Source organism: Zalophus californianus, chromosome 4, assembly GCF_009762305.2.
Source record: "Zalophus californianus isolate mZalCal1 chromosome 4, mZalCal1.pri.v2, whole genome shotgun sequence".
NCBI classification, from domain to species: Eukaryota; Metazoa; Chordata; class Mammalia; order Carnivora; family Otariidae; genus Zalophus; species Zalophus californianus.
The window spans coordinates 136,744,533-136,760,475 of record NC_045598.1 but is presented as its reverse complement, the minus strand read 5'-3'; the positions used below and the strand labels follow the sequence as shown (position 1 = coordinate 136,760,475).

At 34.3% G+C, this 15,943-nt stretch overlaps 1 protein-coding gene across 2 annotated transcripts in view; it reads left to right on the top strand.

The window, feature by feature from the left end:
- Positions 1-15,615, top strand: part of IL7 (interleukin 7) — a 45,349-nt gene extending 29,734 nt beyond the window's left edge. For both annotated transcript variants that reach the window (XM_027613617.2, XM_027613611.2), the window contains exons 3-5: positions 10,763-10,843; positions 11,920-12,051; positions 14,147-15,615. In XM_027613617.2, coding sequence (XP_027469418.1) covers positions 10,763-10,843; positions 11,920-12,051; positions 14,147-14,266 — 333 coding nt within the window. In that variant the 3' untranslated portion in view covers positions 14,267-15,615. The remainder of the gene's footprint in view (positions 1-10,762; positions 10,844-11,919; positions 12,052-14,146) is intronic.
- The last annotated feature ends 328 nt before the right edge of the window (positions 15,616-15,943 follow it).

Genomic DNA, 15,943 nt, shown 5'->3' with positions numbered 1-15,943 from the left:
TGTAGGAGCAAATATTGACTGTTCAACATTAAAAAACTTTTGAATAAACCATAGAATACTCTGGATGTGGAACATAATACAGTTATGAAAAAATTGTTCCAGATATATTTGGCCTAGAATGATAGTCACTATATAAAGTAAAAATAATACATAACAAGAAGAGCAATAATATATATACCCTGAACCTTTTTTAAAAAACGGTAAAGGAAAATATCTTCATATATCTTATATATGCAGATATATGAGTGAATTTTGTAGGCTTATATGCACATTACATACATGCATAGGTTTTCTTGAGCAAGAAGGATATTTTCATCAAACTGCTAATACCTATCAGCTCAGGTGGGTGATTCTAGTGGGGATGGTGGAGAGAAATTAAAAAGGTTTTCATCATATATCTCAGTATCGATTGAATAATGGCAAGCAAGTAATATATTTGACATTAAAAGTATTTTTTAGTTATGTTCAAAGTAATTAAAAAACAAAAAGATAGGAAAACTCTATACCATGCAAACCAATAATCAAAGTACCATAGTACAAATATGGTGAGCAAAAAATTTATTGCCCAAACTAGAACACTTTTAAGAATGCATGAGGAAGCTAACCAATAGGCTGCCATTCTGGTACCATACAGAATGGTCCCAGAAATCTGGGGTGTGTCGTCACCCTATGAATAAAATAAACTTCAAAAGTATTATCAAAGAAAACAAAGAAGAATATTTTATTTCTTTTTTTTCTTTTCTAAGTTTTTTTATTTAAATTCCAGCCAGTTAACATACAGTGCAATATTAGTTTCTATTGTAGAATTTAGTGATTCATCACTTACATACAACACCTGGTGCTAATCACAAGTGCCCTCCTTAATGCCCATCACCTGTTGAACCCATCCCACTGCCCACCTCCAGTAACCCTCAGTTTGTTCTCTATAAGTAAGAGTCTGTTTACTGGGTTGCCTCTCTCTTTTTTCCCCATGTTTGTTTGTTTTGTTTCTTAAATTCCACATATGAATGAAATTGTATGGTATTTGTCTTTCTCTGACTTATTTCGCTTAGCATAATACTCTCTAGTTCTATCCACATTGTTGTAAAGGGCAAGATTTCATTCTTTTTCATGTCTGAATAATATTTCTCTCTCTCTCTCTCTCTCTCTCTGTGTGTGTGTGTGTGTGTGTGTGTGTGTGTGTGTTATACATATAAACCACATCTTCTTTATCCATTCATCAGTAAATGGACATTTAAGCTCTTTCCATAATTTTTAGGTTATTATTGATAATGCTGCTATAAACATCAGGGTGCATATATCCCTTTGAATCAGTATTTTTGTATCCTTTGGGTAAATATCTAGTAGTACAATTGCTGGATCGTAGGGTACTTCTATTTTTAACTTTCTGAGGAACCTCCATACTATTTTCCAGAGTGGCTGCACCAGTTTGCATTCCCACCAACACTGTAGGAGTGTTCCCCCTTCTCTGCATCCTCTCCAACATCTGTCGTTTCCTGTTTTTAATTTTAGCCATTCTGACTGGTGTGAGGTGATATCTCACTGTAGTTTTGATTTGTATTTCCCTGATGATGAGTGATGTTGAGCTTCTTTTCATGTGTCTGTTGGCCATCTGTATGTCTACAAAGAATATTTTACTGTATTTATTTTTTTAAAGATTTTATTTATTTATTTGACAGAGAGAGACACAGTGAGAGAGGGAACACAAGCAGGGGGAGTGGGAGAGGGAGAAGCAAGCTTCCTGCTGAGCAGGGAGCCCGATGTGGGGCTGGATCCCATGACCCTGGGATCATGACCTGAGCCGAAGGCAGATGCTTAACGACTAAGCCACCCAGGTGCCCCAGGAATATTTTATTTTAATAAAAATTATTGTAAAGAGCAAAGAGACTAGTCACAATCTTTACATACACTATATGGCAATATTAAAGCAAAAATTCTTAGAAATATGTCAATCTTCTCATTCCCTTCTGTCTTGGAGAAAGAAATATTCCCCCTGTATCCTAAAAGTAACAGCTTTAAAAATGCACTTGAGATTTTGTTCCACATGGCCTCCTCTTAGACTCAATTTTGATTTAATTAGTTATCTATTCTTTTTCTTGAAACATTGGCATCTCCACTGAGAAATTCCTATTATATAACAAGTATGTCATATAACTATTCCCAAAGAAAGCAGGTACAGCATTACCGTTATGAAAAGGGCTTTGGAGTTAGATGGCCTAGGCATAATTTTTGATTCTAGCATCCACTCACTGTGCCTTTGGACAAATTACTCTGTCTCTTTATGCCTCAGTTTTTTCCTTTGAAAGAAAATGTATATTATGTCCCGGTGTAATGAAGGAGTAATGATAGCAGTGAACTCAAAGGATCTTTCTGAGAATAGGAAAGATATGTAGTTAAGCTTTGTGTGTTTTACAGAAACACACATTCAACACTGTGATTAAAAGTATCATAGGAGTACTTTTTCATCTGTGAATCTTCAGTGCTGAGAACCACACCTGAATCTTGAAGTTGTTCAGAAAATATTTATTAAGTTTAAAAAGTCAGTTATATCATCATTATTACTAAGATACCATTCTTTATTTCCCTCTTTTTCTACTTTTTCCATAAACTTTCTTTTTTTAATTTAATTTTATTATGTTATGTTAGTCACCATACATTACATCATTAGTTTTTTATGTAGTGTTCCACGATTCATTGTTTGCGTATAATACCCAGTGCTCCACGCAGTACGCGCCCTCTTTAATACCCATCACCAGCCCCCTCCCGTCTAGAACCCTCAGTTTGTTTCTCAGAGTCCAATGGATAACTTCTTAATTAACATCTCTACTATAAATATGATAATGCATTTCATAAGATGTTTTTTAAGATGGCCTCAATGCAGGCCTATAACGTGATATCCTATGATTCACCAAAATTTGTTGTGATATGTATGTGTTATATATAACTATATATGTTGTCTGCTTTTTTAAATTTTATTTTGTTATGTTAATCAACATGCATTACATAATTAGTTTTTGATGTAGTGTTCCATGACTCATTGTTTGCGTATAACACCCAGTGCTCCATTCAATACGTGCCCTCTTTAATACCCATCACCAGGCTAACCCATCCCTCCACCCCCTCCCCTCTAGAACCCTCAGTTTGTTTCTCAGAGTCGGGGGGGGCGGCGGGAATATGGGTGAAGGTAGTCAAAAGGTACAAAATTCCCATTATAAAATTAGTAAGTCCTGGGAATGTCATGTAAAGCATGGTGACTATAGTTGAGGGTGCTGTATTGTATATATGTATGTATCTCATCACAAAAAAAAAAGTTGTAACTGTATAGTGATGGATGTTATCTAGACTTACTGTGGTGATCATTTTGCAATATACGTAAATATTGAATCATTGTTGTATGCCTGAAACTAATGTTACATGCCAATTATATCTCAACTAAAAAAAATGTCTGGGGGGTCAATATGGGTAAGGCAGGAATCTACCATTTGAATGTATGCTGAGCCACTTTATGCAACTTTGTGTGGAAAAAGAATGTTATACTCCTACATTGGTATTCATCTTATCTAGGTAAAAATCACCTCTGGGTGGAAAGGCATCATTTAAAAACACTTAGATTCTTAATTAGTTACTATAACTGCAAGGCTAATCATAGAAGCAGTCATTAGATGATAGCATATTAATCTTCTGTTGATTCCCTGCCTATCTATGTGAACAACCTCAGCAAACAAGTCTCTAAAAAAGTTTATTTTGCAAACTTTGTTTTCAAAGAGATAGGTGTATGTGTATGTCAATATAATAAATATGTAATTATACTTTACATACTATATTATATATTATATATTACATTATGTACATATATAAATATGGGTAGTGCTACTATAATTACTATAATCAGGGGAAATATATATGTATATGCCTGTGTTTTGAAGTTTTTATTTTAATGAAATCCAGATTATCAATTATTTCTTTCATGAATCATTCCTTTGGAATTTTATTTAAAAAGTCATTACCACTGATGTTCAGCATCATTTTGAATTTGTTGGCCATTTGCCATTTGTATGTCTTCTTTGAAAGAATGTCTATTCATGTCATTAGCCCATTTTTTTAATTGGATTATTCGTTTTTTGGGTGTTCGTCTTGTTTAGTTTGTAAGTTCTCTATACATTTTGGTATTAAGCCTTTATCAGATAAGTCATTGCAAATATCTTCTCCCATTCCATAAGTTGCCTTTTAGTTTTGTTGATCGTTTCCTTCACTGTGCAGGAGCTTTTTATTTTGATGAAGTCCCAAGAGTTTATTCTTGTTTTTGTTTCCCTTGCCTCCAGAGACATATCTAGTAAGAAGTTGCTATGGCCAATGTCAAAGAGATTACTGCCTGTGTTCTCTAGGATTTTGATGGATTCCTGTCTCACATTTAGGTCTTTCAGCCATTTTGAATTTATTTTTGTGTATTTTGTAAGAAAGTGGTCCAGTTTCATTCTTTTGCATGTTGCTGTCCAGTTTTCCCAACACCATTTGATCAGGGAAATACAAATCAAAACTACAATATGAGATACAACATGAGATATCACCGCACACCTGTCAGAATGGCTAAAATCAACAACGCAAGAAACAACAAGTATCCGCAAAGATTTGGAGAAAGGGGAACTCTCTTGCATTTTTGGTGAATGCTAACTGGTGCAGCCACTCTGAAAGAGTATGGAGGTTCCTCAGAAAGTTAAAAATAGAACTACCCTATGATCCAGTAATTGCAGTACTAGGTGTTTACCCAAAGAATACAAAAATACTAATTCAAAGGGATATATGCACCCCAATGTTTATAGCAGCATTATCAACGACAGCCAAATTATGGAAAGAACCCAATGTCTGTTGACTGACAAATGGATAAAGAAGATGTGGGAAGTGTATATATGTATATACACGCACACACACACACACACATAAATATATAATGGAAAATTCTCAGCCATAAAAAAGAATGAAATCTTGCCATTGGCAACAATTTTGCCTTTTGAAAGTGGATCCTCTAGTCCTAGTCAAGCCTTAGGTGATTACAGACATGGCCAACATCTTAACTGTAGCCCCATGGAAGACATAGAGTCAGAAGTACCTAGTTAAGCTCCTCCTAAATTCCTGGACCACAGAAACTATATAGTAATAAATGTTTGTTGTTTTAAGCTACTAAGTTTTGTGATAATTTATTATGTAGTAATAGATAATGAAAAGGCTGCTACCAGAGACTTATTCTCCTCATGTTGAAAGACATGAGTACAAGTAGCCAAACTCAGTTGGGCAAATACATTTCAAACCTCTGCTCTTGTCCAATCTGCAAATGTCCACTATCCAAAGCACAGTCTTTTGGTCAAACTCAACATCAACGGTCAGGGAAATACTTCTCTATAGGAGGCTATGGCTTGAAGATATCAGGTTCAAATCTTTAGAAATTTATAGGGAAGAGCAGTCTTTGCAGATGTGATTAAGTTAAGAATTTTGACATAATAAGATTATCCTGGATTATCTATTTGGGCCCTAAATGGCCATCACAAGTGTCTTTATAAGAGAAAGGTAGGGGTGGGAATGCAAACTAGTGTAGCCATTCTGGAAAACAATATGGAGGTTCCTCAAAAAAGGTTAAAAATAGAACTGCCCTGGGTGGCTCAGATGGTTAAGCATCTGCCTTCAGCTTGGGTCATGATCTCTAGGTCCTGGGATCGAGCCCCACGTCTGGGCTCCCAGCTCAATGAGGAGTCTGCTTCTCCCTCTGCCTCTCCCTCTGCTTGTGCTCTCTCTGTGTGTCTCTCTTTCTCAAATGAATAAATTTAAAAAATCTTTTAAAAAATCGAACTGCCCCATGATCCAGCAATTGCACTACTAGGTATTTATGCAAAGGATACAAAAATACAGATTCGAAAGGATGCATGCATCCAGATGTTACACACACACACACACACACACCCACACACACACACACACACACACACACACACACTCACACACACAGGAATATTACTCAGCCATGAAAAAACAATGGAATCTTGCCATTTGCAATGACATGGATGGAGCTAGGGAGTATCATGCTAAGTAAAATAAGTCAGAGAAAGACAAATACCATATGATTTCACACATATGTGGAATTTAAGAAACAAAACAAATGAACATAGGGGGGGAAAAAGAGAGGCAAACCAGGAAATAGACACTTAAGTATAGAGAACAAACTGATGGTTACCAGAGGGGAGATGAGCGGGGGTGGGGGTATGGGTTAAATAAGTGATAGGGATTCAGGAGGGCACTTGTGATAAGCACCGAGTCTTGCGTGTAAGTGTTGAATCACGAAATTCTATACCTGAACTAATATTACACTGTATGTTAACTAACTAGAATTTAAATAAAAACTTGAAAGAAAAAAAAGAAAGGCAGGGGGAGACTTGACCCACACATAGAGAAGAAGGTGATAAAGTTGCAGGCAGAGACTGGGACCATGTGGCCATAAGTCAAGGAACACCAAAAACTGCTGGTGGCTGACAGAGAAAAGAAGAGGCAAACAAATGAATTCGCCCCTAGATTATCCAACTGGTACCTTCCTTTTGGACTTCTGACATCCAGAACTGTGACAAAAGAAACTTCTGTTGTTTTTGGCAACTTGCCACAACAGCCCTAGAAAACTAATACATCCTCTGATGGGTAGAGGGAAAAGTTGAATATTAGCTGAAAAATAATCTAATTTAGTTTTGCATCCCTTCAAAGTTAACCAGAAAATAACACCTGCACCCCAGTGTTTATAGCAGCAATGTCCACAATAGCCAAACTAGGGAAAGAGCCCAGGTGTCCATCGACAGATGAACAGATAAAGAATATATAGTGTATATATATTTTTAAGAATATATATAGTGTATATATATTCCATTGAATACATATATATATTATATATATGTATATATAAGGAATATATAGTGTATATATATTTTTAGAATATATATAGTGTATATATATTCCATTGAACACACATATATATGTATTCAATGGAATATTACTCAGCCATCCAAAAAAATGAAATATTGCCATTTGCAACAATGTGGATGGAACTAGAGGGTATTATGCTAAGTGAAATAAGTCAATCAGAGAAAGTAAGTTATCATAGGATTTCACTCATATGTGGAATTTAAGAAACAAAACAGAAGCATAGAGGAAGGGAGGGCAAAATAAAACCAGATGTAACCAGAGAGGAAGACAAACCAAAAGAGACTCTTAACCGTAGGAAACAAACTGAGGGTTGCTGGAGGGGAGGGGGGTGAGGAGATGGGGTAACCGGGTGATGGACATTAAGGAGGGTACATGACATAATGAGCACTGGGTATTATATAAGGCTGATGAATCACTGAACTCTACCTCTGAAACTAATAATACACTATATGTTAACTAATTGAATTTAAATATATATATAGATATATATCTCTATGTCTATATCTATATCTATATATCTCCAGAAAATAAAAAAACTATGCATTGATACTACCAAAATAAATGAGCAAATGAACATGTAAATAAGCAAATGAAAACATAGATAAGGAAAATGAAGAATTCAGATCAAAGATTAATTACCCATGAAAGCAGTAGAAAATGTCAGATTTTTCTCAACACTCTCTAAGAAACCAAAGTAAAAAAAAATCTAAAAAATAATACAGTTTGAGGAGAAGAGATAACAGAGAAAATGAAGGTGAGCTCTTTAGATTTAGGGAAAAAATGGAGAATAAAATGGAAACCAGAAATAAGTGCCCCGTTAGAACAGGCATATGGAAGACATGGTGGAGAAAATCACAAAAAATGAAATTTTATAAAAAATCAAAGACAAATATATAGAAGAAAAGGTGAAATAGAAAATCCATTGGATACACAATTAGTGTTTCTGAAGAAGATACTGTTACAAGTGCAAGGGAAATAATTCAAAGAAGAAAACTATGCTGAAATGAAAGACATGTAAATCTATAGATTGAAAAGACATGTATTTTTAGAACAATTTATATAACATCATGTTTTATACTGGAAAATATTGCAGTTCACAGTCATTGTGATCCTGGCTTTTCTCTTTTAATTTTCCATATCCATATTAAATATGAAGAAATCTTCAAACATGTCATGATGCTTATAAGAAATTATTATTGGTAAAGCAAATCAAGTAAAGTAACTCAAGAGATGGACATCTAAGGTTCTTTCCAACTCCGTGATTCTATTAACCTTAGTCTGAGCCATCCTTCTTATCAGGCTTGAATAAAAACAATTTCAGAAACCAACTGTAATATGCACTCATATATACCTGTTAATGTATTCACAAAAGGCACTGAAGTCAATAATTGTTACCTATGTAAGAGTCAATCTTTTAGTTTATAGTAACATCTTTATATACTGTAGCAAACATTTGGCAAACAAATCAACTGGTATAACATTACTTTTCTGTATGTTATACATGCATATAAGAACATATACCTACATCTAAATGAGTTTTTTAAAAATTCATTGGAGCAATGGCTTACCCAAGTGGCTTTTCATATATTCATGTGCCATGCAATTTGTTAAAATGATCCAAGAAATAAGTACTAATTCTATGCTGTATTTTTGCATAATATTTTTGGTAAATTGGAAAACATGCACATTTGTCTATCTTCTTTTTTTCCTAATGTTTCAAATTTAATTTGAAATTATTTAATTTAATTTAAATAATTTAATAATTTAATTTAAAATTATTTAAATTCCAGCTAGCATACAGTGTAATATTAGTTTCAGGTGTAGAATTTAGTGATTCATCACTTATATATTAAAACACCCAGTGCTCATCACAAGTGCCCTCCTTGGGTCACCTGGGTGGCTCAGTTGGTTAAGCAACTGCCTACAGCTCAGGTCATGATCCCCAGAGTCCTGAGATGGAGTCCCGCATCAGGCTCCCTGCTCAGCAGGGAGTCTGCTTCTCCCTCTGAACCTCTCCCCTCTCATGCTCTCTCTCTCAAATAAATAAATAAAATAAATAAAAAATCTTAAAAAAAAACAAGTGCACCCCTTAATGCCCATCACCCATTTATCCTATCCCCTGCCCACCTCCGTCCATCAACCCTCAATTTGTTCTCTATAGTTAAGGGTCTCTCTTGTAGGTTTTTTTTTTTAATAATGGCATCGCAAAAATGAAATGCTCTATGTTTTATCAAAGAGAAATGTATGTATGATTTATTGTGGGGGTTTTTTTGAGTTAAATGGAAATCCATAGGAAGATGATTTAATAGGCAAATGTTAATTCTTTACTACCTCTTCAGGAATGTGTATAATGGCAACATGAAGTTAGTTATAGAAAATATATCCATTTGCACTTAAGATATTTGCAGTATGAGGAGACAGGCACTAACAAATATTTTGTTTACAAAAGCACACACTTAACAAAGGTAAGAAGTGATATAAAAAGTGTCCAAGGGATGATGTAGTATCTGCCCTTTATATCAAATGGCAACAAGAAACTGGGACTGTGCTTTCTTTGTCTGTTTTTCCCTTGGGCTTGGCAAGGACCCTGCACATTGACTGATAGTAAGCGTTGAGTGGTTAAATGAATGTTCAAACACTAATTCCTACAGTAAAGCAGATAGTAAATACAATTAAAGTCAGGATAAACCCAGAGACCATTTACACTTTTCTCAGGTCACCAGAGTAATGCACACTTTTCTGAGAGACAGATGAAGACTAGAAGCCCATGATTAAATCTTGCCATTCTTCCATTTACCCTGTTTCTTTGGTGACAACATACAGGCTAAGATTGCTTGAAATCCTTCTGGAAGCTCTGATAGCATGAAATTGTTCATTTGCTTGACAGAACTAGTCCAATCCTGTGTAGAAGAGAATCTGAATCCTTAGGAAATTCTTCCTAATACCTCAACTAAATTCCGAATTCGGGTAATCCCCACCTTCTACTACTACATTCCTTAGAAATAAAAAATGAACATGTATTGTCTGCCTTCCTACTCCTACGTAACAATACACACACACTTGATCCCATTGTTTCTTAGCAAAGTTCTATCTCAAGCGTCCCAGACAAATTGGATTGTTAAAAATGCCGTAGAATAGGGGCGCCTGGGTGGCTCAGTCATTAAGCGTCTGCCTTCGGCTTAGGTCATGATGCAAGGGTCTTGGGATCAAGCCCTGCATCGGGCTCCCTGCCTGGCTGGAGGCCTGCTTCTCCATCTCCCGCTCCCCCTGCTTGTGTTCCTGCTCTCGCTAACTCTCTCTCTCTCTCAAATAAAATAAATAAAATCTTCAAAAAAAAAAAATGCTGTAGAATAAATTTCAACTTCAATCTGCCAAGAGGTTTTCTCTTATTCTTATGTAAATTCTTTTTGTTGCTGTTTTGTAGTGGCAGGAAACTGGACTGGAAAACCTCTTAAATGCATCTCAACTTCATGATTTCAGAATTTATTGTACTTTGTCTACATAGTATAACTTCTAAAATAGGTACTTCTATTTCCCCAAATGAACCAGATCCTCTCAGTGATTTATGGGGTTAAGTTATGGAGTCTGGGAGAAGCTCTAAATATGTGAGGGTTTGTGTATATACTTGTTTATTCTTTAGCTATAGAAACTATTCTTTATGCCTAGTCAGCTGAGCCATGCTAAAGTTATTTTCCTTAAGATGCACATATTAAGACCAAGTATCATGACATTGTTGTTTTTAAAATTGTTATATATTAGAAAAGTCCCCAATTTAACCATACTATTATATAATTACTTTTTACAGGACACTATGATAAAAAATCGTACCAATTGCCCGAATAATGAACCTAAAGTTTTCAAAAAACATGCATGTGATGATAATAAGGTAATAATAATTATTTGGAATTTATATGTCATTCAAGCTTGATTTTATAGAAGCTTATATTATTTGTATGTGTTAGATAATTATATTGATTATATTAATAACATATTCTTTTCGTTCTAACCAGACAATTCCCACTGACCTATTAAATTATACTATGGTCTTCTTTTATACTTTTATTTTACAAAAAGCCCTATGCTTATTTGGTAAATATTTTTTTTTCTATTTTAGCATTTCAGTTTTCACTTTGAAAATGCTAAAACTGCTGAATTCAAAGACAGACATATCCCTTATTTGTAACATTCTTATGCAGGAAAATGCTTGTTAGAGTGATTGCTTGCACACACACACACAAACATAAGTCATGGGCATAATTTACTTCTAGGACTTTGAAATTTTTTCTTTCAATATTTGCTTATTTTCAAACAACTACTACCTCTGGTTGGGGGAATATTAAAATTTACCAACCTTTCAGCAAAAGTTTGTGTCATTTCCTTCTAGAGAAACTAGTATGATATTCAGTAGTCTTTTTTAAACTCATAGTAGCTGAGTTAACCTCATAGTATCGCACTGTATATTCATAAATTCTTTTTATTTTAATTTCTTACTCTAAATATTTGAAAGACTTGTTTGAGGTGAATATGGACCCTTTTTTCTAATTTCCAGCTATTCATCCATAGCTCAAAAGGTACAAAAATAAGAAGAGAAACCACATACCTTTCATTATTGTTGCCTCCAGAAGCCCTCTCCTTTGGTTGTCTCATTTAAAATGGAATAATCTTGTTATATGTTCATCCATAAATGCTAAGATCATTAAGTTTATATTATGAAGAAAGAAGACTTCAAAAAGTCAAATAATCCTTAAGCCAAATTCTAGGCCCTCCAGACTGTCACTTAGGAGCTAAACAGTTTCAGTCTAGTTACTTGTCAGTCATGTGATTAACTGGAATGGAAATCTGCGGTGGAAGTGGGGCATTATTTGGCAATACAGCTCTGGCTTTAGGCTCCTTAGGAAAGCTTGTCATTTTTTGATATTTTATTTGAACCACAACGCTTCTGATTTTTTTTTCCTGTAATAGGAAGGTGTGTTTTTATATCGTGCTGCTCGCAAGTTGAAGCAGTTTGTTAAAGTGAATAACAGTGAGGATTTTAATCTCCACTTATCAAGAGTTTCACAGGGCACATTACAATTGTTGAACTGTACCCCCAAGGTAAGTTGTTTACTTTGAACAAAAATATCAACTAGTCCTGTGATAGGATACTATAATTCTTTAATGATCATATCTATTATCATAGAATTCTAACTGCTTATGATTACCTAAAGTTGAGATAGATTATGGAAGCAGAGTAAAAATAAGTGAGTGCATACCTCATTGCTATGATAACTTTAAAGGAGGTTAATGTGATAACTTGGGTGGGAATGGTAAATTTTTACCTCTAAACCTCATTAATAATTTTAACCCATATATGTACACATTTATAAGAACTCATAGCCAATAAAACAGATAATCAAATGTATTTAACAAATGTCTTTACATGTTAAAACTTTACATGTTAAAACATATATATATTCCAATAATTTTTTTTGCTTCAATAATTTTGTTAAGTATAGGGCTAATTTTTCTTATTTGTCTGCTAGTGGTTATGAAATATAACAAAGCAAGATTTGGAAGACACAATCTTGATACTAAGCCACAGTTTCTTCATCTGCAAAATGGAGAAAAATATAGAATCTACATTAAAGGATGGTGACAGGGGTAATTAAATAGCATAATTCATGTAAAGTGCTTAGTACTAGAAAGGTTTCAATAAATGATATATTATTATTATTACCACAACCCCCCCTTCAGACATTTTACCAGCTGCCTCACAAAGCCAAAGCTTCCTTATGATTTTTTTAAAAGAAATTTTTAACATTTTCATGACAGAGAAAGGGTCTTGTGTGTTTTTATTTTTTTAACACTAGTAGCTGCCCACAAGAGGTAAGATGATAAGATTATCCTTGAGCCCCATTGACAATGATGAAAATATAGATGATAGAATGTGGACCACTTCATTTATCATCACATTATCTATTTGATGCAAGCCAGTCTCCTCTCGGTGTCCTGGATTTGCCAAGTTTATTTCCAGTTTGCCCCCTTACTTATGTTAGTCCTCTATATGAAATTTCTACTGTCCTCTTTTCTATAAATCTGTAAGGGAAGAATCACTAAATTTGACACCTGAAACCAATTTTACCATACATGTTAACTAACTTGAATTTAAATAAAAACTTTAAATAAAAAAATTTAAAAATAAACATTCTAAATTGTTAAAAAGAAAAAGGAAAAAGAAAACTAACCTGTCTTGCTTTTTCCTTTTCCCTGATACTCTATTTCTAAATGAAATTATTCTTCTTCCATACTATCAAAAAATAAAGTAGATTCTCAAATAGATTAGATGAATTTGACAGCAATATAAAATTTAGCAATGACATTAATGAAAGGAGCAATAAAGGATTAATGTTCAATATTATAAATGTGACTTTGTTTTTAAGGAAGGAATAAAACTACTTTCCCTGGGTGAAGTCCAACCCACTAAAAATTTGGCGAGAGTGATTGTATAATTTTCTTTCTTCATCAACTTTTTATTCAACTTAATTCCTTTATGTTTCCCTTTGAATCTTTCCTTTATTTTATGTTTCCCTTTTCCTTTTTAATGGTTCGTTTTGAAAATATTCATTATAATGTTAATAAAAGGAAACGAGATGTGCCTCTTAGAAACTGGATCCCTTTAAACTACATTTTTTAAAGCCACTGCTTTATTTTTTATTTTTTTGGAGTTTTATTGATTTATTTATTTGAGAGAGAGAGAGAGAGAGAGCATGCAGGGTGGGAGGTAGGGGAGAGAATCTTAAGCAGGCTCCACATCTAGTGCCTGAGCCCCATACAGGTCTGCATCTCACATCCCTGAGATCATGACCTGAGCCAAAACGGAGAGTCAGACCCTTAACCGACTGAGCCCCCCCCCCAGGTGCCCCTTAAAGCCATTACTTTAAAATAAAAGAAGCTAGGGAAAATATCAGAGCACCAATTTTTTTTTATAAAGCAACAAAGTTAGAACATCAATAGGTAATAAGCAAAAGACATGAGCAAACTACTTTTATAGAACATAAACTAGAAAACAAGTATATGAAGAAAATAGCCATCCTGGTTAGTTAGTAAACCTTCAGCATAACCTAACACGATGGAAATTAAAGATTGAACATTTTAAAATGTGTATTTTTTAAATAGAAATTTAAAACTTTTTTTTGTATATTTTTTCTAGGAAGACAATAAATCTGTAAAGGAACAGAGAAAACAGAAGAGCTTGTGTTCCCTAGGGATACTACTACAAAAGATAAAAACTTGTTGGAATAAAATTTTGAGGGGCTCCAAAGAACATTGAAAAATATGGAGTGGCAATATAAAGACATATGAACTTCAGTTGTATCCTTCAAGAATCTATCTTCTCATACAGTTCTGGGGGGGGTGGTTAGAATACCCTAGAAGTTACAGAATGCATCCTGGTAAAAGCGGATTAGAGCAATTGAGAAATTCCTACCATAGTACTAGAAGATGGATATAAACAGTGGAAACCAAAGGCTGCAATCGACAAACCTTCATATATTTTTGGACATAAATCAATCGGTATTCTGTGATTTTTGTAAGACAATCCAAGTAAGGTATTAGTTGCAATAATATGTTTTAAACCCGTTTTAAAATTTCAGAAGAAGACATATAAAATCTGTGAGGTATATAAAGGTTGCAGGAATTAAAAATTAACATTGCTTTATTATCAAAATAATTTTATGCACCAGCATACTACGATGAGAGTGAAAATTGTCGTCTTCTGTGCTGGAAATGTTTCAGAGTTAACAGATGTGGGTAATGCCAATGAGAGTAAGAGTTAAATACCTTAAAGAAACAGCGGTATGAAGGAGTCCAAGATACTTAAGAGAGATTAAGACATGTAATTAAACTTGAATGCATAAGACAGTGTCTTCATTAATGGTATAGCAAATGTTTTAAGATGACCATAAAGAATGATTTCACAAAATAGAAAGTCACCTGTTCTAAGGATGCTAAACCATAATACTGAGTTACTTTTGTCATTTATGTGTAATAAAATTTGTCTAAATGAGTTTGCAATTTGGGAAGCATATTTTTAACAGAATAATATATGTTGTCCTTTAATTAATGGAATGTATATTTAATTTTGACACTGTATTTGTATTATATAAAAATATTTTCATACAGTATTACAAACAAATTGCTGACTTTGGATAACATTTCTCCTTTGATAATAAATGACCTATGTAGTAACACTGTCAGATTCACTTCATGAATTTTTAAGAATTTTTAAGACAAGATTTTTAATACTGCACTACTACTTGATCTCTCACTGTCATTGAATGTGTGACTTTTAAAACCTTATTAATATTCAGAATGTAAATGAGACCAAAACTATATAAGAACAGGAACATTACTTTCTGTTAAATTTTAATCTTTTAAAAGAGACTTTTGTATATACCAGATCCAGTTTAGAAAGGTCTGTCAACAGTCTTCACTTACTTACAAAGGGAAATAAAAACCCTAGTCAAGACAGGTCAGAGTCTTCCTGCAGTCACTCAACTCACATCCTTCCTGCTCTTGGACACTTTCATCAGCACCTGACTGGCTTGATTTGAGCTTCAGGTGATGCACTGTGTGGTGGGGAAGACCTTCCTCTCAGTCCATGTTTATGTCTCACTCTCCCTAAACCTTATGCCCTTCACCCTCACTAGTGCAGATACCTGTGTGGAATTGTGCAGAAAGTTGTACAGAGTTCACGGACTGCTCCACTCACAGGGCTTTGAATCAAGTATGTTTTCTGTTTGGTTTTCATTATTGACTCCAGAAAAGGGAGCTGACGAATACTTTTAGGAGCAAACGATTCTTCACCATGCTCTTTCTTTAGAGGGACTTTTCCAAGTAAGCTGTGCTTCCTTCTACCATAAAGCGTGGTCAGCTGTGTGATACACCTCCACCCTGATGAACTGGCACTGTTGGTAAACCATTAGCTATAGAAATGAAGGAACTTTAC